General features: G+C 34.5%; 1 protein-coding gene across 1 annotated transcript in view; it reads right to left on the reverse strand.

The window, feature by feature from the left end:
• Positions 1–23,590, reverse strand: part of LOC132706380 (GILT-like protein 1) — a 34,455-nt gene continuing 10,865 nt past the window's right edge. Inside the window, exons 2-5 of the mRNA XM_060677690.1 lie at positions 5,608–5,742; positions 4,165–4,298; positions 3,973–4,115; positions 1–972 (exon numbers count right to left, since the gene is read on the reverse strand). Coding sequence (XP_060533673.1) covers positions 722–972; positions 3,973–4,115; positions 4,165–4,298; positions 5,608–5,742 — 663 coding nt within the window. The 3' untranslated portion in view covers positions 1–721. The remainder of the gene's footprint in view (positions 973–3,972; positions 4,116–4,164; positions 4,299–5,607; positions 5,743–23,590) is intronic.

Raw genomic sequence — 23,590 nt, forward strand, 5'->3', positions numbered from 1 at the left:
TGGTCGGAACTATTTATTAAGTAAACTGTATATTATTATTATATATTTGGACTAAATCTATTTTATACACATTTAAACGTTTAAAAAACATTTGGGTGAGGAGGCTTTTTTCCTCTAAGGCATGTTGAAGGTACTTATTACTTGGTCAACGATTATAAAAAAATAACAATAACAAAAATATTTCAAAATACTGAGATTCAATAAGAGACGAATTGTAAGTACACTCATTTTTTCAAATATCAGACTCGTACAGAGGGACGTTACAACGAATTTATAAAAGAAGTTCGCGGTTGTGGTTGAACTACGGCTGAATGGGAATGACGTCATCATTTGATGATTGGTATAGCTTATATTCTTCTTTAAAGAGACGTTGCGAATGTCATACATCTAATTTAATCAAAATTATACATTTTAATCAAAAGTTACAGTTTTCGACTTGATAACTCGATAACCATGTTTTCACCAGCTTCATGAACGTGTTGACCTTGCGGTCATAATAATGATGATACAACATCAGTTGTGGCTATGGAAATGCCGACCTAGTTGTAATCATTCAGTCGCTGAGAACATTAATTAAAAAAGTCAAACAAAAATTCTAACAAAGAAAATGTTTATAGGTTATGGCTTTAGAGTTTCCAACCACGAACTCGAAGTTCCTTTATAAATCAAACAGACAACTATTTGGAATTTAAATATTTTTGTGCACATACTAACTAACCTCTTAACGGAATAATCTTGGAATCATCCCCGACAGGATCAGAAACCCCAATGAAACGGCAACAGAACTGGCGCCGCTACACTCCATGGGCTTTTCACCGTTGATGTACTGGCAAAGAGCTTTAACGAAATTGGTTTGGGCCAAAGTGTTGTCCTCTTGTTTGTATTGGTTGTTAAACACTATGGTCGGCACATATTTCAATGGTTTCTGGATGGCGTCGGTCAAGGCTCCATAATTTGCCAAGTAATTTGAGGCTGAAATGAACGATTTACCGGATGTAGGAAGTCTTATGGAATAATCTGCCAGACGTACGACTCGCTCAATGGAAAGATATTATGTTATTAAGATTATTATCATTATTGTTATTTTCCCGCTTATACAAATAAAGCATGGAGACTTGTTTGGAGTGGATCACGTGACTATATCGACACCTAACTTTTACTAGTTTACCCGTAGAATTTATACTCCTAGAAGGCTGATATGTAGGAATACATAAACCGATTCACTCACGAAGAGAGACAGAACATCCATGTGTCAGAAAGAAATGCTGGAGTTGAGAGATAATTGCACATGTGGACCTGTTCAAGACAAAACAAAATCTTATGTCTGACGCAAACGGTTAACCAAAGAAGATTGTTGTTTCTTATATATGTGGCAACAGTGCAAGTATATTACTATCTTAATAAGTTTCAGTTATGCTCTGAAGAAGCCAACAGGATGATTGGCGAAACGTCAACAAGTTTGATTTGTAAACAACCAACGCAGGACTTAATATATGATTAAAAAATTGATCAGATTAGAAAACACCCTGTTAGCACCGCGTAATTAACAATTGATGAACAATATTGTAAGGTCACTGTTAAAATAAACATCAAGTCCAAGTGGTTTGCTGCATAAGCCTCAGGAAAAAGAGGCGTCTAGTTCGTTTCCCATAGCCCGAGTGCTAATTTATTAATAGTCTAAATTTATTAATAGTCTAAATCTAACAAACCCAATATAAAAGGCAAAACAATTGGAATACAATTACCCAGGACATTGAAAGGAAAATAGGGCCAGGAAAAATAATTATCAGGCCACGCCCTTATTAATATTTATTATTAATATTAAATAATTATTATTTAATTATTTAATTTTAATTAAATTAAATTATTAATTAAATATTAATATTAAAAAAAAATAAAAAAAAAATATTACCTATGGTGTTGAAATATGGATGTTCTATAAATATACGAGGTGTGTTCAAAAAGTGAGTTGACTTTCGTAATTGGGAGGGCCACGTACATTTGGTCTTCGATATTTTTTTGTTATGTTGGTACACATGTCCCTAACATATGTTCACAGTTTCACCGATTTGCAAGTTTTCTTTGTTTGTGAGACCGAAGCGTTAGTTTGTTTTGTAAGCTCGGAGATTTTCTGCTGTCAAAAAAAAATGGAACAAAGAATTTGAATTCAATTTTGTTTAAAAAATGGTATACAGTGATGCAAAACACTGGAAATGTTAAAAACGGCATATGGTGAATTTACTTTGAGCAAAAAAAAATGTTTACAATGTGGTATAAGCTGTTCCAAGATGTCCGAAAAGACGCCGATGACGAACCTCGCTCTGGACGCCCCAGCACGTCCATAACTGATGAAAGCGTTGAAGAAGTGAAACAAACGGTGTTGAAAAATCATCGATTCACTAACTGACTGAAGACGTCGGCATCTCTATTGGCTAGTGCCATGCAATTTTTTCCGAAGTTTTGGGCATGAAATGTGTAGCAGCAAAATTTTTCCCGAAACTGTTTAATTTTGAACAAAGGGACCGTCGAAGAAGCATCGCTCAAGAGCTGTTAAACGATGTCAATGATGTTCCTGATATGTTCAAAAAGGTCATAACTGTTAGGACGAATAATGGGTATATGGTTATGGTCGACACCAAAGCCCAGTCGTCCCAAAAAAGTAAGTTTGATCAAATGTCAAGGTTTTTCTTACTGTTTTCTTTGGTTATCGTGGCGTAGTAAGTACATCACGAGATCTTAACACAAGATCGAATGGTCAATAAAGAATATTACCTTGAAGTTATGGGCCATGTGCGAGGAGCAATACAAATAAAATGTCCGGAATTGTGGGAAAACAATTCATAGATTTTGCATCACGATAATGCATCTGCTCACTTATCGTTGCTTGTGTCTAACTTTTTGGCCAAAAACAAAACCACAATCATGCCTCAGTCACTATATTAACCGGATATGGTCCTTTGCGACTTTTTTCTGTTCCCAAAACTCAAGAAACCAATGAAAGGAAGAAGGTTTGGAACGATTGAGGAGATAAAGAAAGGAATAAATCAAGGTTATACCACAAAAAGTGCTTCGAGGATTGGGCAAAACGAGTAAGTGTATTATATCTGGGGGGATTACTTTGAAGGGGACAACATTAATTTTGATAAATAAGTAAATACTTTTTGATAAAACTTAAGAGTCACCTTACTTTTTGAACACACCTCGTACATATAATTTACGTACAGGACAGACTTCTTGCTGTCGAAACGGAATTTTTGAGAAGTGCTGGTGAATCTAGATTAGGTTGTAAGAGAGAAAAAACACCTTACAATGAAGAAGGGGAAGATCAAGATTAGAATGGCAAAAAGGAATCAGAAGCACTATGAGGTTTAAAAGACGCAAGCTGGAGAGACAGAAGAAGGATGAGGATGAAATGCGAGAAAGGGAACTAATCTGTACATATAAGCTTTGTTACAATTGTAATAAGACTTTTTGATAGGATGGATGTGTTTTGCCTAACAAATATCAGCTGAGTGACAGGAATTTACAGTTCCAAACCGGTTGCTGAGTGTGGTTCTAACAAAGCTACTATATACACAAATCCGCGCAGGCCCATACTATCCCCACTGCCATTCCTCTCTCTTTTTTTTTCGTGAGGAGTTTCTCTCTAGGCCAGTCTTCTAGGGTTATTAATTCTATTGGTCTACCGTTCTACCATTAGGGTTATAGTTGATCGTGGCAATGATCACAATATTCCGACCAATATCTTGTGAAAAAAAGAAGAAAAAGATAATGAACTGAATGAGTTTTTTCCTTTATAAGTAGCAAGTAGTGCAAAAAGTTAATTTTTTAGTTATGCCAATATAAAACCTTCCTGAAAATTGTTAATTAAACACACACAATGAAAAAGAGAACTATAAAATCCTTAGGTTGCGCTAACGTTTCCATACCAATTAACCAAAATTAACAATAAATTTATGAATAGGATCTCACCATCGGTATGGTGGGCGCAATTATTGATAAGATCCAATACGGCTACGTGATTCAGTTCAGCGCAATCTTTGGTCGGGAACGTCGCCTGATCGCCATTGCGCTCCGCCTTGTCCATCAAACAGTTGATGAAGCCCACGGTTACCCTAAAAACAAAACCTTCACGATTCAGAAAAGACTTTCGCATTTCCGCACCTGTTAAACCCAAGGCCTTGCGTTTTGCGGCCCTGCTCGATAAGGTGCAGTGCGCAGGCCTGAATCTTGTTCCCAAGACATTCGCTCGGTCCGTGATGACAGGTGAACTCGTGCTCGTTTGTTTTAAATTCCATCTGAAACCATCCGAAAAAAAATCGAGTAGGGCAAGCACCAAAAGTAGATTAAATTATCTGTTACCGCAACACTGTTTGCACATTTTTCTCAAAGTAGAGTTGGTATAGAGTATATAGAGTTAAGAATCAATTTAATTTTCTGTGAACATAAACTTCGTTTAAAACTAAAACAATTTCAAATCATAAAAACGACAGGTTACTACATTTCGGATCTCTTCGACCAACGTTTATTTACTATCGGTTAATAATTACTTAACCGGACGGTATTGCGTTCCCTGGAATGGGAGAGTGCCCTTGACCGATTAGCCCAACGATAATTATTCTGTGATGTGACCATGAGCGAGTACGGACACGACCAGAACACGATTGTTGGGGGAAGGGAATAAACATTATGTGGAATGAGGCGATATATTACTTGTACTTGACAATTTTAAAATATATAATCCGTTAAGAAGAAAAACGTCTGTTTAAAAATAATCTTAACCATAAGCATCTTAAACTAGTAAAATAGTCCGTCCGACGAACTCGTAGCCTCGAAATAATTGACCCTGTTACAAAAGGGAGCAAGTACTAATTAAAATTACTAGATTTCTGGATTGTCGTTTTTATGATTCTATTAATAGTGTTCTGAACCTAATAAATATCTGTAGTTATCTATTGGTCCGAACTTTTCCTTGTAATTTTTAATGTCGTTTTGTTACATGTAAATATATTATGCTTAGGCATTTTAGTTATATCCGGATTATTGCTTGCGTTCTTCGAAAGGATGCAAGTTGTGATTCTGTATAGTTTTGAAAATGTAACTTTGGGAAAAAAATTGTATTATCTTTATTTCAGGTTACATATACTATAATTTTGCTCGAGAGTAAAGCGGTCCTAACATATAAGATAAACAATAGGTAACGCTACGCAACCCAGAAATGAATTATTCTGTCCGGACCCTGCTTAAATACTGAGTCACGCGTCTAACGACTTGGTAATTTCGACATACAGCCCACGACAGTTAACGCGGAAAATGGCATTTTATTTGGGTTTTCAATTAATACCTCACCTTAACTTTGTTTAATGATCTCACATGATTTTTTAAAAATTAAATATATTATTCGATTTTTTATTTGAAAATAACAAGCTAGTTGTATCTAAACTAGCGAACACAGAAGAAAAACGAAAAAAAAAGAAAGGCAGGAATTTTGGTTAAATGTACATACCTGTGTAGTTTTTAAATAATACATAGTGTAGCTATATCGATTATCTAGCGAAGCATCAAAGATTTAAACGCAAAAAAATGGCAATTGTGAAATGATCTTACCGTGGCTTTGCCGTAAGGAACGAGAGTCAAGTTGACGTAATGAGAGAGATTCCCCTGCAAGGAGGGATACAGCTGCTGGGTGAAGAACTTCCTGGAATCCGGGCAGAGAGACTCGTAATAGACAGCTACGTTAACCTGAAAATGTTTAATAAAAAATATATTATAAAATTATATATAATATTACATCAATTCCAAAATATTACCGTTTCTATTTGAAAGGCAAAGTTTTTGAATAACGAGTACGGTAGCGATAACGGTACCTCTAAACCCGAATAGTAAAACAAAAGTTAGAATTATTTCACAAAACAGAAAAATACCAACAATTAAAAAATACTACTTGTACAGTTTTATACTAAAAGCGAAATTTTTGATTTAGATAATTTTTAGGTACTCTTTTTTCAGCTAGCGCCGCTGGTGCAGATAATGGCGGAAACGCATACATAACTCGTAACTCAATAGTTGCGCTACAGGCATAGAATAATAGTATGCCGATTAATTCATTACCCTCCTTTAATTAGTTTCCTCTTTGCGGTAGCCCAACCCAAAAAACCAAAAATACTCTCCAACAAATTTCAGGACTGGCTTCATTTGCCATCACCGCCTCGCATTTCGTAGTCAATGAACCATCATCCTCGAAATTAGTATTCATGTAGGCATTCACGTTCCGACCATGCGCACGAACCGTGGTTGTGCCTTCCAAGAAAATCGTTTTGAACAATATGTTTATTATTGGACGATGATATTCTAAAGGTGCTCACACACACGACCGACAGCGTACAGCGAGCAGACGATAAGTCTATAGCAAAATTTTGTACCTACTGCATTCCAAATTGTCAATTGAAAAAAACTCTTATCTTTGCTTTGCTGTTGAGATCTTTACTAAAAAAGACTCCTTATTATTCATAATTATCCTGAAGTATCTTGACGAATTAAGTGCTTATTAAAGTCGTCGCTAATAACAATTACACGTGATTCGTATATGCATTAATGTGGCGCTAGTAACTTAACTTTATCGCTGTTTTCATGGATTTTATTGCAGTACATTACATTCGACGACATTAATAATAAGATATATTTCACATTGTGTCATAAATAAATTACCTAAAAATAATATACCACACACAAAGGGAAATCGGCGTTAAAAAAGGACTAGATATTGTTACAAATTTTAATTACATCGTATTAACTAAAAAATTATTTAAATATTACAGAAAAAATCTTCTATGGAGTAAGGTTCTAACTCTATCAAAAACTTTTTTATTGTGTATTTAAATATTTTTAGATTTGCAATTGTTTTTACCTCATTTGGTAATTTATTATATAACTCCTCCAGTTAAGGTTAAACGGTGGTAATTTAGATTTAGGGTTCTGGTATTATGTCTACGAAATATCTGTAGTTCGAAGTCTTTTCGATTTTTAAAAAATATCAATGCTTCATAAATATATAAAGCATATACAGTAAAAATGCCTTCAGCCTTGAACACCCCTCTACAGCTCTCTCTAAATTGCATTTTTTTGACAGTGCGAAGAGTCCTCTTTTGAACCACGAACATTATCTGTAGTTGACCACTACCCCCTCAAAAGATAATTCCATACCTCATGCGCGACTAAAAGTTTGCATAATTTTTAAATATAATTTGCAAAGCCTCTAATTCCATAACAAATTGAATTTAATTTATTTAGCAGATAATCAATATGTTCAGACAAGTCAAAAAATTCGTCAATTTGTAAAGCTAAGAATTTAGTGCTATTTACAATACTAATATTTTCTTTACCTATTCCTATTCCTAATGGTATTTCAACTCTACATAATTTAGTTCTAAACATAATTAAATTCGTTTTCTCTTTGTTTAATATCAATTTATTTCCTAGAAACCAGTGCAAAAGGCTAATTGGTCTGTAATTGGTAATTATTTCTGGATCTCCTTTTTTATAGAGCGGTTTTATTAAAGCTGTCTTAAGTTGGTCTGGGAAAACGCCATTTTCAAAGGATTCATTAATCAAAAGACAACACTTTACTAACATACGGGACAGAAATTTTTATTATACTGGTTGGAATCTCGTCTATTCCTCTACTATGTTCATTTTTAATTTGTCCAGCAAAATGACAGATTTCTTCTGGTGTTACCGGTGTTAAAAACATGGACTGTGATTTTAGTGGTATTTTATTGGAAAAAGGCCTTTTTTCTAGGTTTTCCAATAATTCAGGTACCACGTTCAACACATATTCATTAATATCATTTGAAATTTGATTTGGATCCCCACTCATACCAATATCAGCCCCTAAACTGTTGCTACCCAAAATCTCATTGAATATTGACCACACGCATTTGGTTTTATTATCAGAAAGCTTTAGCTTAATGTCATATGCTTGAGATCGTTCAGTTTACAAAAGAGTATCATATTTTCACTCAACAACTCTGTATTCCAGTTTACATCGAGCACTTTGTCTAGCCGAAACTAACAAGATATCTAGTTTTCGTTTACATTCTTTAATCTCACCATTATCTTTATATGATTTTACACCACGAAAGTTTCTTGTTTTTTTAGGAAAGCATTGATCAAACAGTGTAGAGAAAAGATTCATAAAAGAGTTCCAATCTTGAATGATAACATCCGTTTCTGTTATAATTACATCCTCCCACTTTTGTTCTTTTAGACGGTTTATAAAAGTTTGCTTATTTTTTTCTGAAAAGATTCTTCTAAAATGAGCCGTATGTTGTTTAAAATTATCTAAAGGTAATGTAAATTTCTGAGCAGTATGATCAGAAATGAAAGCGTCAAATACTAGAGTGTTTCCACAAAGATGTTGTCAATACAGCTTGCTGTATGTGACGTTACCCTTGTGTTTTCAAAAACCGTAGGCAAAAAGTTAAATGAGCAAATTAGTGAAATTAAGTTTAATTTGTGTTCTGTAAGCATGTCTATGTTAAAATCCCCCGCTATAACAATTTTTTTATTTTCCTTAAAAATATTTACGACTACCTTTTATAAGCAATATAGTTCTTGATGGAGGTCTGTAAATGGACAAAACTATTAACCCATCTTTCTTAAATGTGCACTCTACTGCTGCGCACTCAAAAACTTTTTTTATTAATAATTCACTTAGGTTATTTCTCGGTTTACACCTCACACATTTATGCACGGAAATAACGCTTTCACCATGTTCTCCATGTTCTCGACAAAAGGCACTTACTAGGTCCAAGTCTTTTATCACTAACGTTTTTAATTCTTCCCGAGTTTTCCAGTGTTCTGTTACGCACAACAATTTACATGAAAAGTTATTTTGAAGCATATTATTTATGCCGTCCGCCGCTTTGCTTAACGATTGGACGTTTTGATGAATTATGGAGCATTCATCTGCAGAGTGTCTACCTTTATCAACTAAAGTATTTTTAACACACTCGTTTAACCGGCACCGACAACTATTGGGGTCCCTTTTATAAAAAATTATAATTAATATTATTTCTAAATGCTTTTAACCTTCTTCTATATGCCGGGCAACTTTTGTCTCTGATAGAGTGGTTCAAATAATCTAGCTTTAACTTTATGGAGTTTGAACATTTTAAAACATTTTCAGTACAATCCGAAGCATTGTGTTCCTTCCCACATTTGTGACAACATTCTTCCTCAGAGCAATATTTAGTTACATGACCAAATCTTGTACGTAAACCATCACCAGATCGAAAAATATTTCCCCTTTTTTCAAAAACCATTTTGAGATGGGTGGCGGGGCTTGAAGAATCCAGTTTTCCTTAGTCGGATTGCGACACTGCGTTTTCGCTATTACTTGGATTTTGTCACATATATTATAACCAAGTTCCTGTACAATTTCGTCGTTCAGTCCTTCTAATTGCTCAAGAAAGTCTTCATTTGAAAAGTCCTTTGGAATTCCAGTTACCATAAACATGGGGGTCATTTGTTTGGGACTCCTTAATTTTCAGATGTTCTTCTTGTATGGTAACTTTTAATTTATTTTGCTAATCTTTGTCAAAACTTGCCACAATTATAACGCCGCTTTTGGTTTACTTGACACTTTTAAAACCTTTTCCAACATTCGTATTGTTTATCTCGTTTTTTAAACTGTTTGAGGGCTTATTTTGGATCTGTGACATTTTCGAATAATCGCTTCGTGCCTCTTGTTAGTTGTTGGCGTTACCCACGATCCACTTTTTTTGTTAATAGTGTTCACATCAGTGCTGGTGTATGTACTATTGTGGTTTTTATCTATGGTAGTTGTCAGCACGTCTGCTTTTCTTCTTCTTGGTTAATCATTTTTGACGTCTGACTAACCAAGTCTCTATACAACCATAGTTAATCACTATTAAGAGAACATTCCAACTGTTTTATTTGCCAATTCGTTAACTGTATCTAAATTGTCAAACATTTTCTGAATGAAAATTCCGGAAAAATTAATTTTTGCAGGTCTATTTCCATTTTCATTAGGTTTCCCTTGTCTCTTTTTATGATTTTCCGCCACTTCTGGTCTCAATCTCTTATTAGAAAATTGTTCTGTATTCACCCGATCTTGTGTGTGTACTATTTTTGGAGGTGTACGCAACACATTATGTTTTGGCTTAAAAATATCCATGTTTTCAAATTCATTAATAGCACCTGATGATTTAGTTGCACCCTGTATAATTTGTGAAGAAACGTTATCAGTCATATTTTTATTGACTTGATCATCCTTATTAGAATCAACCATTTTTATTATATTATTATATTTATTTATGTACGTTCTTATCGTCTGTCTACATCTAGATATTCACTTTTATTTATTTCTTGGGTGGGCAGGGATCTAACAGAAAAATGGCTTGTTTTTGATTTCCCTTTTAATTTACTTCTTCTGCCATCAGTTGTACTGCTCATGACAATGTTTGTGTTTCATCGCGCCAAAAAATGAAAATCACTTTACACTATATCACTGGGAAAATTCGAAAATATCGTGCACACCGTTAACGACACGATACGCACCTTGTATCACAAGCTGGTCTATTTATAAATAGTCACAACAGTGAAAATGGAGGACCTTGTTGTTTAACATTCATCTAGTTATTATTACCATAATGTAAACAAACGTTGACATTCTTCAAAAAAGATGATTCTCTCAGTAAAGACGCTCAGCATACGATAATTCTCTCGATCGAAGTTTAAAATCTTAATATATATTTACCAATGTAATTATTTTCAACTTTTGCTTGCTTACGTTTTTCTCCTATCAAATTGTGGATATGTTTTTGTATTTTTTTGTTTCAGAGTTTCAGAAGAAGATATCAATGAATCTAAACTTCTCTTCTGAAGATTAGGTAGATATGTTAACACTAAAACCCAACCCATAAAAAAGCAATAAACCAAGACTACCAAGATTAGACTACGAGTATGTTGAATATGTTACAATATTAATTGATGGAAGTCTGGTTATTTTACAAAAACGTTTGGTTTCCGAAGGTACTAAAAGAATATCTGTTTTTTCGAAGACATGTTGTTTAATTTTGATTTCATCTGATCTTATTGACCTAGATTATTTTTTATTTTTGTGTAGGATTTAAACACTTTTATTGTATTTTCTGCTGAATAAATCAACTTTGTTTGCTTGTTATTTTTTAAATACATACAAAATAAAAATTGTTCAAAAATTTGACCGTTATAAGAAAAATAACTTTTGAGATAAAAGCTCCCGACACCTTTCATCTAAAACAAAAATTAAGGCAACGCTACGTCGATGATACTTTTGTGATTTGGCCTCATGGTCAAGAAACTCTAGTAGATTTTCTTAGACATTTAAACTCTATACACCCTAATATACGTTTTACCATTGAGTTGGAAACTTATAATAACCTTCCATTCTTAGATATTCTTATCGATAGAAAATCAGACCTAACATTGGGTCATTGTGTTTACAGAAAACCTACGCATACAGACCTATACCTTAATGCATTGTCACATCACTATCCGGCGCAAAAATTATCGGTTATCAACTCTCTTGTTTACAGAGTCGTAAAACTATCTCAGCCCGAGTCACTGAAAACACAATTAAAACACCTTACCTCTGCTCTTCTCTCTAATAATTTCCACATTAAAGATATTCAGCGTTCCATCAAAAAATACATTTCACCACAACCTTCTAATGGTAATGAGACCGAAAGCAATCTTACGATTGCCACTGCGGCCCTTCCTTACATTCAAAACATCACTGACCACATACCAAAAGTTCTAAAGAAGTATAATGTAAAAACCATATTTACCACTTGTCCCAAACTCTCTCAACATCTTCCGTCCGTCAAAGACAAAATTTCATTTGAGATGCCAGGGTTTACAGCATTCCATGCATATGCGGCAAGGAATACATTGGAGAGGCCGGACGAAAAACATCAACTAGGCTCAAAGAACGCGAAAAAGTCTTACGACTAAGACAAACTCATCAGCCGAACACAATTACGAAACCGGACATAAAATTTTATTCGACAAAACTAAAATTCTTGCATATAATCAATTCTTCTACCAACGAAAAATCTGTCAGTTTATAGAAATCTATAAACACCCTAACAATCTTAACCGCGACTCAGGTCTCTACCTGTCACCAATATGGGAATCAGTTATCCGAGACGGTGTTTATGCCCCTCATTTAGCTCCACCCCCTCAAACAATATATAAGCAGGTACAAAGTACAATGCGAGCCACTTTTAGTTAAGCTCTGAAGAAGCCAACAGGATGATTGGCGAAACGTCAGCAAGTTCGACTCAGCAAAAACCGACGCAGGAGGAATCCAGAAGTACAAAGTATTACAGTAGCCTGTGGAAGTTTCTTTGAAAAATTAAATGCTAAGTGTCAATTTGAAAAAAAAAATGAATAAAAGCAGAAGCCAATAAAAAGTACAATTAAGTAAACACAAAATTCTGAGGTTAATTATAAATTTTGTGACTTTTCGTTAGGTTACTGAATGAGGTTTTCCGGTTTAGTGGTAACGCCATTAGGAAAATACTCGCTTCCACTTTAACAAATATCGTTCCCTAACCAGAATTGCCATTAGAGTGAATTAATTAAAACCGAATGGAAATCCAATTTAATCTCGTCCAGTGTGGTCCGTCGACATTTTCAATTGTGTTCGCGAACGCTTGTCTATGAGGGTTTAAATTTTTTAATTTTTCATTTAGCCACAGTCCTGTATCGATCGGATCGCAGCGTTCATTGTTAAACGAAAATGATTTTTTGATGAACGCCATCGCTCGTAGTAAATTGGGTTTGTGGTATTCGGATGCCGCTCCGGTTAATGAAATAACATTTAATTTCGATTGTTTTTTTTAATTAACATTGCTAGGATGAAAAATGCAAATTTGCGATGGACAACATAGATAGACGACCGCGTTATTCGTGCTCGAAGTTTTTACGATTTCCTTTAGTTACTGATTTGTGCTTTTAATTAACGATTGTGATAGTTAATTGGATAGTTAATTAAGCCAAACGTCGAGGTCAAAAAACGGATACATTTGCATAACAAAAAACTAAATTACCTGGGATCAGACGGTACAATTAATTAAAATTAAGTAACTGGACGCGCCAACTAGGGCTTATTTGTCATTTTCCTGGGAGTTGGTACAGCCAAATCAAGAAAAATGCAATGTAAGCACCTTTCATTTTGCAGACACTGCAAATAATTGTGACCAAAATGATATTTTCAGCATTCATTTCATAGACGTGCTGTTTCCTGTAGTGACTATACAGTGTGACCAAGATAAGGATTCTAAACATCTCAGTATCTGTTGAAGATACAGTTTAGGTTAAATGAGGAAAAAGTTGTGTTCTTTGGAGCTTAATTACATGCCGATTAGAAACTTGAAAAATATTCATGGCTTGCTGAGATATTTGGAAAAAACTGGAATTTGACAATATCGATTTTAGTTTTTTCTGAGAGATATGAAAAAACTAACACTTTCTCATTGGCACTTTTAAGGTACTACATGATGATATTTTCAGATTTTATACCCGACGTTAAAAAATGTACACCCTGTATACGATTTCAATTTTTATTACAAATTCAACGATGTATCACATGGAATGCCTTAGTTTAATTAAAAAGAAAATTGCAATTTTTCCATTTTTAGGGGCATTTTTAAGCAGGCGAATAATGGACACTTTTTATTTAATTCAAAGCAGTTTGTTATTTTTCTAAACGTAAGTGTGATCCTCTAATTGTAGAATTTAAAACATCACGCAACGTCTCTTTACTTTATTCCTTACTTATTCCCGTAACTGCTCTTCAGATTCAAAAGAATATTGGCAAACTCTTTTTTTAACACAACCCCACATGAACAACAGAGGAGTTCAGTCCGGATTTCGCGCTAACCAAACGAACCAATCTATAGGGTTATTATTTTCGATGTATAGAACTTTAAGTTGGCATTACTGTTCAAGATGGCGACCGATTTAACAGCTGTCAAGTGATTTATTCTCAGTTTGGTTTGGCAATTCATCATGAATAGACTCACGCCTGAACAGCGCTTGCAAATAGTGCAATTTTATTTCGAAAATAATGGTTCTGTGCGGAATACGTATCGCGCACTACGTCCATTTTATCGTCGACAAAATCGTTCATCAGAGCAATTAATTCGATTAACCATGGAACGTTTGCGCACCACGTTTACTCTTATTGATAACTCGCATCCCCAGAGACGCCGTACAGTGCGTACAGAAGAAGCTATTCCTGCTGTAGAGCGTAGCATTGAGGAAGACCCGAATGAGTCCATCCGCCATCGAGCACAGGAATTGAATCTGTGTCCATCCACTTTATGGAAGATTTTGCGGAAGGATCTTGGTTTACGTGCTTAAAAATCGTGCAAGAATTGAAGTCAAACGATCATCAAGTAAGGCGTAGATTCGTCGAATGGGCCCAAAACGACTGGTGCGCTTTATGGGCTGGTGGAATCATCGGTCGGTACTTCTTCAAAAACGATGATGGCCAGAACGCTATGATTACTTACTCTTTCATTCCTGAATTGAATAACCATGACGTCCAGGAGATGTGGTTTCAACAAGACGGCGCAATATGTCACACAGCTCGGGCCACAATGGATTTATTGAAAGACAAGTTTGGTGATTACTACTTTCTGTGGGGCTATGCGGATAAGCCACAAACGCTTGACCATTTGGAAGACAACATTCGCCGTATTCGCCTTACTCGTCGCTTGCCCAGAATATGTCGGGGAGCACCGTCTTGTTGAAACGAACAAATATTGCTGTGCGAAATATCAATAAATTATCTAAACAGTCTTCATTTTGCAATAAATGAAGGTATCATTGTACGATTAATGAATTATGGTAAATAAATGGATCCAGTATTTTAGTTCCTAAAATTACCCACCGCATATTAAACCCAAAACGTTCTGATGTCATGATATTTGCTTAACACGCGAATTTTGTTGAGCATACTTTCGTCGGATCATATTATATTATTTTCGAAGGCAAATTTAAATTTTCTTCACACGCGCGTGTGTATAGCTTGTCTTAATCTTTATCGTGTTGGTTTTCGACGGACCCTCCCCAATAAAACTTTGTTATTACCTATTGTTATGCCCAGAAAGTCATTCTTACTTGCCAAGGCAGGGGTGGGCCGGGTATATTTCTTTCCAATATATTTCTTGAGTGTTGGCCATTTGTGGCAGAGTTGAATGAATAATTGTTTATACTGTGCGTTTCGAAAGAGTTGTTGAAATCATTTGCCGCCTGATGCAAAACAGGTTGTGAAAAATGTGTATAAAACGTTAACCAGTAAAGAACTTATTAAACAAGATTGATTTCGAAAAATCGTCGCTGGGCGGGGCAAGTTCGTCGCAAGTAGCGAGAATCAGCTTTTTATTTTAAAAAGAAGGTGTTTGTCCTAGTAGGACGCATTGTTTTTCTATCGTGCTCCTGCGGACCACTATGGAACTTTCGCAAAATCGATGTCATTTTATTGTTAATACACACTGTATAAAGTGTTCGTCGAACTTCAAAGTTACGGCAAACTTCGGTAAATATTAAAATTTGTACTGGTAATTGCAATTTAAAATTATATTTTTTCAAATATCTCATGCCCCTTGTATTATAGACGAAACCTTAAACTCTCTCTCGACACAGTTTACGATACTGTTTATATGAAATTATCACATCTTTAAAAGTTTTTTATTTATCGCCCACAAAAACAGAAATTTTAAGGAACTTTTAGATTTTTTGCCAATAATCGACACACCCTGTACATAATTCAAACAATGTTCAAAATAGGGGTGATAGCCATGGATTTCCACGTTTCCTGGTGTATGATTTTTTCCAATAGAGTAAGTGGTTTTCAAGAAAATACTAATAAAAGTAATAATCAATGACGTCATCGCGGCGTCTTGACTGAGACCCCTGAATAGTGATTTTCATATGGATTTTTTAAATATCTCGAAAAGCGTATGTGATAAACGAAAATCGTAAATACAAAAATTGTAGCTCTCGATATGACTTACACTGCTTAAACCATTTGGGCATATTTTTCACGAATTTTGGTTTACGGCTAATAATTTAATAGCGAAAAGAACGATTTTCATGATCTTTTAGATTTTTGTCCATATTTGAAAAACCCTGTATATAATCGAAAAAATGTTTGAAATAAAAGTCATAGCCCGGATCTCCCGCATTTCTTGGTTTTAAAATTTTGCCGATCGATTGAACAGTTTTTGAGAAAATCAAGTTTTTCTGGAAGCCAAAATATTCAAAGAAAATTTTTCAATATGTTTTAAAAAATATTTGGTGATACTTGATTACGCTCAAATTCTATTGTTTAGATGTGGGTAGGGACTTTTACTTCCTTGCCAAATTTAAAATCGTCATCAATGGGTCACTTATCACGTTTTTGAATATAGCACGGGATATCCCGAACACCCTGTACAGTATGTGAAAACTTTAACTACAAAAGTTTTAGCTGTACAGCTATGTAAAAAAAGCTGGCACAGCCTTCTTGTTATGGTCAATTATCATTACAAAGGGAGACCATTTTTCAGTTTTTTGCAAATTACCGACGCACCCTGTACATTTTTGAAAAATCATCAATAATAAAGGTTCTTGGTCCGGATCTTGCGCATCGCATTTTAAAAATACTTCTCGACCCCCCAGCCACCCCAGTTTCAATGGACTTCGTTACGGAGCTAAATTTTATTTATGTGTAGAATTTCAAGTGGATGGCTTCAAATTTTGGACACTTATCGTGTTTCATAGCAAAGTCCAAAAAACAGATGAAAATCTAAAAAAAAAAGATGGACGCCGTGGTTTGAGCGGAATTAATTTTTTACTGGTTTGTGTAGCTCGTCCACAGCCTAAAAGGAGCCAAATTTGAAAGCCGTGTAGCAAACCGTTCAAAAGATATAGCCAATTACAGAGAAATGGAGAACGGAGAACAGAAAAAAAACATTTTTTTCGTTGCCGAGATATAAGTTTCGTTGCCAGGCGCATATACTTTCGAAAAATTCGATTTTATCGATTTTTCGAAAGTAACAAGATTGCTTTCGCAAAATCGTACCTGGCCGGGGCAAGTTAGCGCTTAGCGCGAAGCAGCTTTTTATTTTAAAAAGAAGGCGTTTCGCGGTTTCTTGTTCCCCTGTTTTTATACTTTCACATTTCGTCGATTAGCCATATTTTTTACGAATTTTGATTTATTGTTAAAAATTTATTCCCGAAATGTACAATTTTCACGGGTCATTAGATTTTTGTCCATAACTGGAAAACTCTGTATATAATCTGCCGATTTTGCAGATCGGTTGAATAGTAGTGTCATTTGATTGCCCTCAATTTCTACTGTTTAAATGTGGGTACGGACGTCTACTTCCTTGCCAAATTTGAAGTCGACAGGTACATATTTGAGTCACCTATGACGTTTTCCATTATTGAACAGAATATCCCGAACACCCTGTACAAGAGGTGAAATCCTTAAATAGAAAAGTTTTAGCTGTATATACGGGCTATATCGTCCTGTAAAAGAAACTAACATCTGAAACACAGTCTTTTAGTTCTAGCGAATTTTGTAGTTTTGTTAAATATGCGGCGCACCCTGTACATTCTTGAAAAATGATCAAGAATAGAAGTTTACCAAGCCAAATGTTGTGCGTCTTTTCGTCCAAGAATTTTTTCGGTTGCCTAAACGGTTTTCGAGAAACGATTTTTTTGTTAGACCCTTGCAAACGCGATTTTTTATTTTTTTAAAAGACTTCCCGACCCCCCAACCCCCCCAATTTCAACAGGTTCCGTAAGAGAACCAAACACTGTTTAAATGCCAGATTTGAAGTAGATAGCTTCAAATTTCAGACACTTATCGTGTTTCGTAGGAATGCCCAAAAAACAGCCGAAAATCGAAAAAATAAAATGGTCGCTGGGGTCCTATCAAGGCCATTTTTTATTGGCTAATGTGTCTCAAGAACTGCTTAAAAAGAGCTAAATTTGAAGGCGGTGTGCCAATAAACAGCCAATTAACATCCTGTCTACACAGAAGCAGAAAACAGAGAACAGAGAAACGGACAAACAGACAAAAAAATAAAAACTTTTTTTTCGACGCTGATTTCATGTGTACCAACGGCGACGCTGTACGACGCACCATTTCCGAGATATGAGTATCGCTGCCAAGTAACAAGAATTGTCTACTTACAAAAACGGCAGTATCATCGATAAGGGATATTATTAATACTGGAGAATTGAAGTGATTTTCAAACTCAAAGTATAGACAATAGTGATCGCGACCTTAAAAGAAGGAAAATATATCGTCTTTGTCAAAGCGAAGCTGTTCCTCCCTTGGATAAACTGAAAAAGAAGCTAGAAGAAAATGTTTATAACATGGGATAGACAAAAGGCAAGTAGTAATGAAATCATACAGAGTACGCACTTGGAACTTCAATTACCTTCAAGAAATTAAAAGATATGGATTAGACAACGGATCCATAATTTACGACACTGTATCCAAAGGATTAGTTGAGTGCACTCAAAACTGTCAGACGAAAGCACCTGAAGACGGATTTACCCCAAACTGCTTGCTGTTGTCTCCAAAGAATATTTGGCGAACTTTTTAAAAATTGGTTTCTAAACAATATCTTAAAAAATATTCAATACAGCACCTACAAAATTGCGGGCAAAAGCCAGCACGATGAAGATTGGGACAGACTATATCACTCATACCGACGCCGTTCGAAATCTCCTGGTTTAAGACCTTTTCAAATCCTAAATTTATAAGGGCGATATCTATTTTTTACGCCAAATATATCGATTTGCCTAGTTGATATATATATATATATATATATATATATATATATATATATATATATATATATATATATATATATATATATATATATATATATATATATATATATATATATATATATATATATATATATATATATATATGAACGTTTAATATCTTTAATATGGAAATATTCTGTTTTCAGTGACTCGGGCTGAGATAGTTGTAATTCAATTCAATTCAATTGCGACTAAGCAAAAACCAACGCAGGAAGAATCCAGAAGTTTTGTAAAAAGCATTACAGTAGCCCGTGGAAGTTTCTTTGAAAAATTGATATCTCAATTGCTCGCAAAACATTATTTTAGTTAGTTGCTTCTTCAATAATAGCGACAACAATAACGATAACGACAATTACTCTAAAATCAACTCGATAAACAGGGTAACAACAACGACGATTGCTATTTTATCGAGATATTAAATAATTTGTGGCAGACTCGTTAACGGGTATCTACGTCCAAGCATTTGTTGGCAGCACCTAATTAAAAAAAAAATTATCTAAAAACAACTGGAAACATATAAAAAAATAAAGTTGATGAAGGTTTCAACCAACGTCCAAGAAAACATCAGATATAAAATCTAAAAATACCATCATGTAGTAGTACATTTCCAGTGCTGATGAGAAAGCTTCAATTTTTTTTCGGCGCCAAAAACGGCGGATTACAGCAGTTTCTAAAATATCCACTAATATTTCATTTTAATTTGCAACTTTAACGCATTTTATCTTTTTTAATACACATTTAGAAAGATTACAACGAGTAGATACCTGAATTTGTATGTTTTTGAAGACTATTTTGATGAAATTATGAAATATGGAATCAGGAAATTTGATCATTTTGGGAAATACGCCGTGGGAGATATAGCAGAAAAACATGGCGCAACTGGGCTGCGCAAATTATATGGAACTTATGGGTGTAAGTGAAAGGATTTGTACCAAGATACGACACGACATTAAAAATGAAATAAGACCTTAAGCTACTTCACACCAGAGAAGTGGCGAAAAGGAGTCCAGCAGTCATTAAAGAAGAGCAGGAAATGTGCAATCTTGACTATCAACCCGTTAATTATACCGCCAACAGTTCCTCTGTATAAAGCATTTTTTGTGTAATATTAAATAAATTAATTTTTATTCTATCAAAAAAAAATCATTCTCTTTAAGCAGTATCCTACCGGGACGCATTTAGCACACCATTTTCAGTGTCAGCAAAATCCATAAATTGACCCAAACACAGGTAGAACTACATGCGCTCGATGAAAAGAATGAAAAATGAAAGTGGGGTTTTATTACTCTACACACCTTTCTGAAACAGACTATAATACATTCTTTTGTCTTTTGTCCGTCTAGAAATAAGTAAAGTTTTTTTTCTTGTTAAAAGCAACAGTCAGCAACACCCTGTCTTTCATCAAATTTTGCAGACCGGGGTTTTGAAAGGTGCTGACCGCTGCGGTTTCAGTTTTAAGTAAAAAATCCCTTCATTTGCATTTTGGAAGTGCCTCACTGGCTGTTGCAAGAAGCCATAACAATGTATAGATACTTCAAAACAGTAAGCGCAAAAATATTATTTATGGAAATTCATATATGAAACTAAAATAGCCTAAAGTTTTAAAAAAACAAATAAATAAATTTTCAAAAAAAAGTGCAAAATAATATATAAATAACAATAATTATTATTTATTTACTCACCCAATAGATAGCAAAAATTACAATAAATAAATGGAACCAAAGAATGGGTTAAATTACCTCCGCTGCAAGAAACCATTTAAGTAGGTGCTGTTGCACTCTCAAAAAAAAATTAATTAATAATTAGAAATACCATCCTCTAGTTTTTTTTTAAATTTTTTGTCATAACTTCCAAAGCCGGAAATGGGATATCTGCTGGAGCAGCGTAACAATCACATTCACGATTGGGACAGCCCAATGATGCGTATAATACCAGTAACAATTACTGAATTGTCAGTTTTATTCTACTTTTACTAAAAAATACAGTCTGCCTTTATTTAAACGACTTATACATGTAACATTTCCCAAATTTTAAACAGTGGACGCGGCGACATGGGCCCTTATTTTCTTGTTTAAATAATAGGGTTTCCTTTGAAACCATTCGAGTCTGGTCGATATATTTTGTAACACTTTGGGAGAAGGGCACTTTGCTCCACCTCTTAACAGAAGGTGGTGGGAAGTGTCCGAACATTTTGTTGCCAAACTTGGAGTCGTTAAAAAGGGCCTTTCTCAAGCAAGAAAATATTCTCAAAGATGGCCATATGTATTTACTTTTTTGTTATTATAAGTTAGGAAAGAGATATTGAAACTCGGTTTTCACCAGAGTGCTAGACCCTTATTATAGTGACTAAGCACCCTGGCGACCATTATAGAAATTTAAAAATAATTTCCAGCACTTTCTCTAGACCGCTTTAGTCAGTTTTTTAACCCCACTTGTTTACGACAATAACTTATCGAGATAGGGCCGAGTAAAGTCTGTTCATAGATATAAGAAAGTGACTAACTGATTCGAATTAAGGAAAGACCCGGGCAAGCTGTAAGAATGAAATATGGCCGAACAGGTCCGTACTTTGCTTAGAATTTAATTATTTTTGGTTTTGTTAGGAAAGATACTAAACAATATTTATTTATGTATGTATTTATGTTTAAATCTAAATTAAAATTACGAATTATTTTTATTACCTACTTAAATTACTTAAAATTATTCACATAATATATCAGTATCTCTATCGCCATCATCGCCTGTTCTAATTATTACTTGTTCTATATTATTTGCAATATGGATATACGATTGTTCTGCTTTTTCTATATGTTTAACAGAATTGGCCCAACTTTGTGGAGGGATGTTAAAAACTTCGGTTTCTATAAGTTTGAGGACATTTCTACAACACTCTATTACTCACTGTATTACTCACGAAATAAGAATGATTACCAATAAACTTAAACCAAGTAGTATACCAAACCAAAGAATATTAAACACAGGTAAGTATAAAATTATTTTCTATTATGGACCACAATTTTATCTAAATCTAAATTCCGAAACTTTAGGAAATAGTCTTGTTGTATTGTATGTTAATGGCTAGCCTTGGATAATCCCATTCAAAAGCAATTGGTCACTTTCTTATATCTACGAACAGACCATACCTTACAAATACAAGTCACTAGCTTGAAATCACCTCACAATAGACGCTTGGTTATTTTCAGTCATTCATATGCTCCCTTTCAATACATCACAGTTGATTGAAGGACGCATGTCATTTGAATTATTATTTGAAAGTGTCAAATGTCGGTACAATCGAAATTTCAAACCTACGTAAAATTGAATCAAATTGTATGGAAACTTCGAATTTATATTTTTTTGACGATACGTATGTCACTGGTAAAATTTTTATAAAATATTGCGCATCCTTACCTATAAAGATGTGTGCTGATAAAAAAAAGTTAAGTAATATTAAAATTATGACAGAAAGAAAAAAGAAATGTTTTCTCAGAACTTTAACTTGTCCTTTGCCCCTTGTGGAGAGATGCTTAATTAAACTCAATTAATTTTTTTCTCGAAATTAATTGAGGAAGGACAATGTCAATTATCGGCACCTTATTAAAAAAACAACCTATATTGGCTCCATAAACAAATAAACCCTATTGTTAAATTATGATTTTATATCTTAGAGTTAAGTTAGCAATGTCTATTTTGTATTCTGTGCCTTTTGGTTGTGGTCTGTCTTTTGTTTTGACCAGAAACTAAGAGGAACAACAGAAGAAAGATAGAACTGTGGTGGTGGTGCACGTTTTAGTAATAAAGATTCGGTTACAAGAATTCCGTTTTATCAGTTTTAACACCTATGACGGTCTTATATAAGTAACAAAGCTACAGGATATTTTATTTCAAAAAATCTCCTTTTAGAAGTATTTTCCGATTTATTACAAATATTACTATATCGATTTTTAAAAGCAAGCAAGAAATTTTTTGATAACAGGCTTGATCGTATTTCGATCGTATTGAATATTTTAATTTTTTTTTGATAAGACGTCTTCTGTGTAACTTTTGACGAGAAAGAAGGAAGCTGAATCAACTTAAGATAATGAGATCTTAATTTCAAAGATACAACACCATCTAATATCATAACCAACCCAGAAGCCATATGCTGCATTAAAAGTTAATTTTTCGAAGAAATTTCCACACGGCATTACTGTAATACTATTTACAATTCTTCTGAGCTCATCCTGCGTCGGTTGTTAATAAATCGAACTTGCTGACGTTTCGCCAATCATCCTGACAACTGAAACTTTCAATTAAGAAGAAGAAGTCCACAGGATCATTGACGAAATGTTGTCAAGCAAGCAGAAGAATTGTAAATGCTGTCATATCCCTGGTGGGAATCAAAGAAAGTCCCCAGGAAAGTACCTTTTCAAAAACTGGCCAAATTTCACACAACATTTAAGAACCTTACAGTAAAAAGCGTGTGAGAAAACATTGTGCGATTGTTTTAAACAAGGAGGTAGCGGTTATTTTTAAAAACCCGATGTCATAAAAAAAAACATTTCCTTTTGCGGTGAATAACAGAGCCGGTTTGCTGCACGTCTTGGAGAGGGGACGGCTTCTGAGTGCTTCGTTTCTATGATAATTTTTCCACGATCCGACGCAAAACATTGCCGTCACTTGACCTTCTCCGGTTCCACTTTTT

This window comes from Cylas formicarius, unplaced genomic scaffold (assembly GCF_029955315.1).
Source record: "Cylas formicarius isolate icCylForm1 unplaced genomic scaffold, icCylForm1.1 PGA_scaffold_8__14_contigs__length_24414737, whole genome shotgun sequence".
Taxonomy (NCBI): domain Eukaryota; kingdom Metazoa; phylum Arthropoda; class Insecta; order Coleoptera; family Brentidae; genus Cylas; species Cylas formicarius.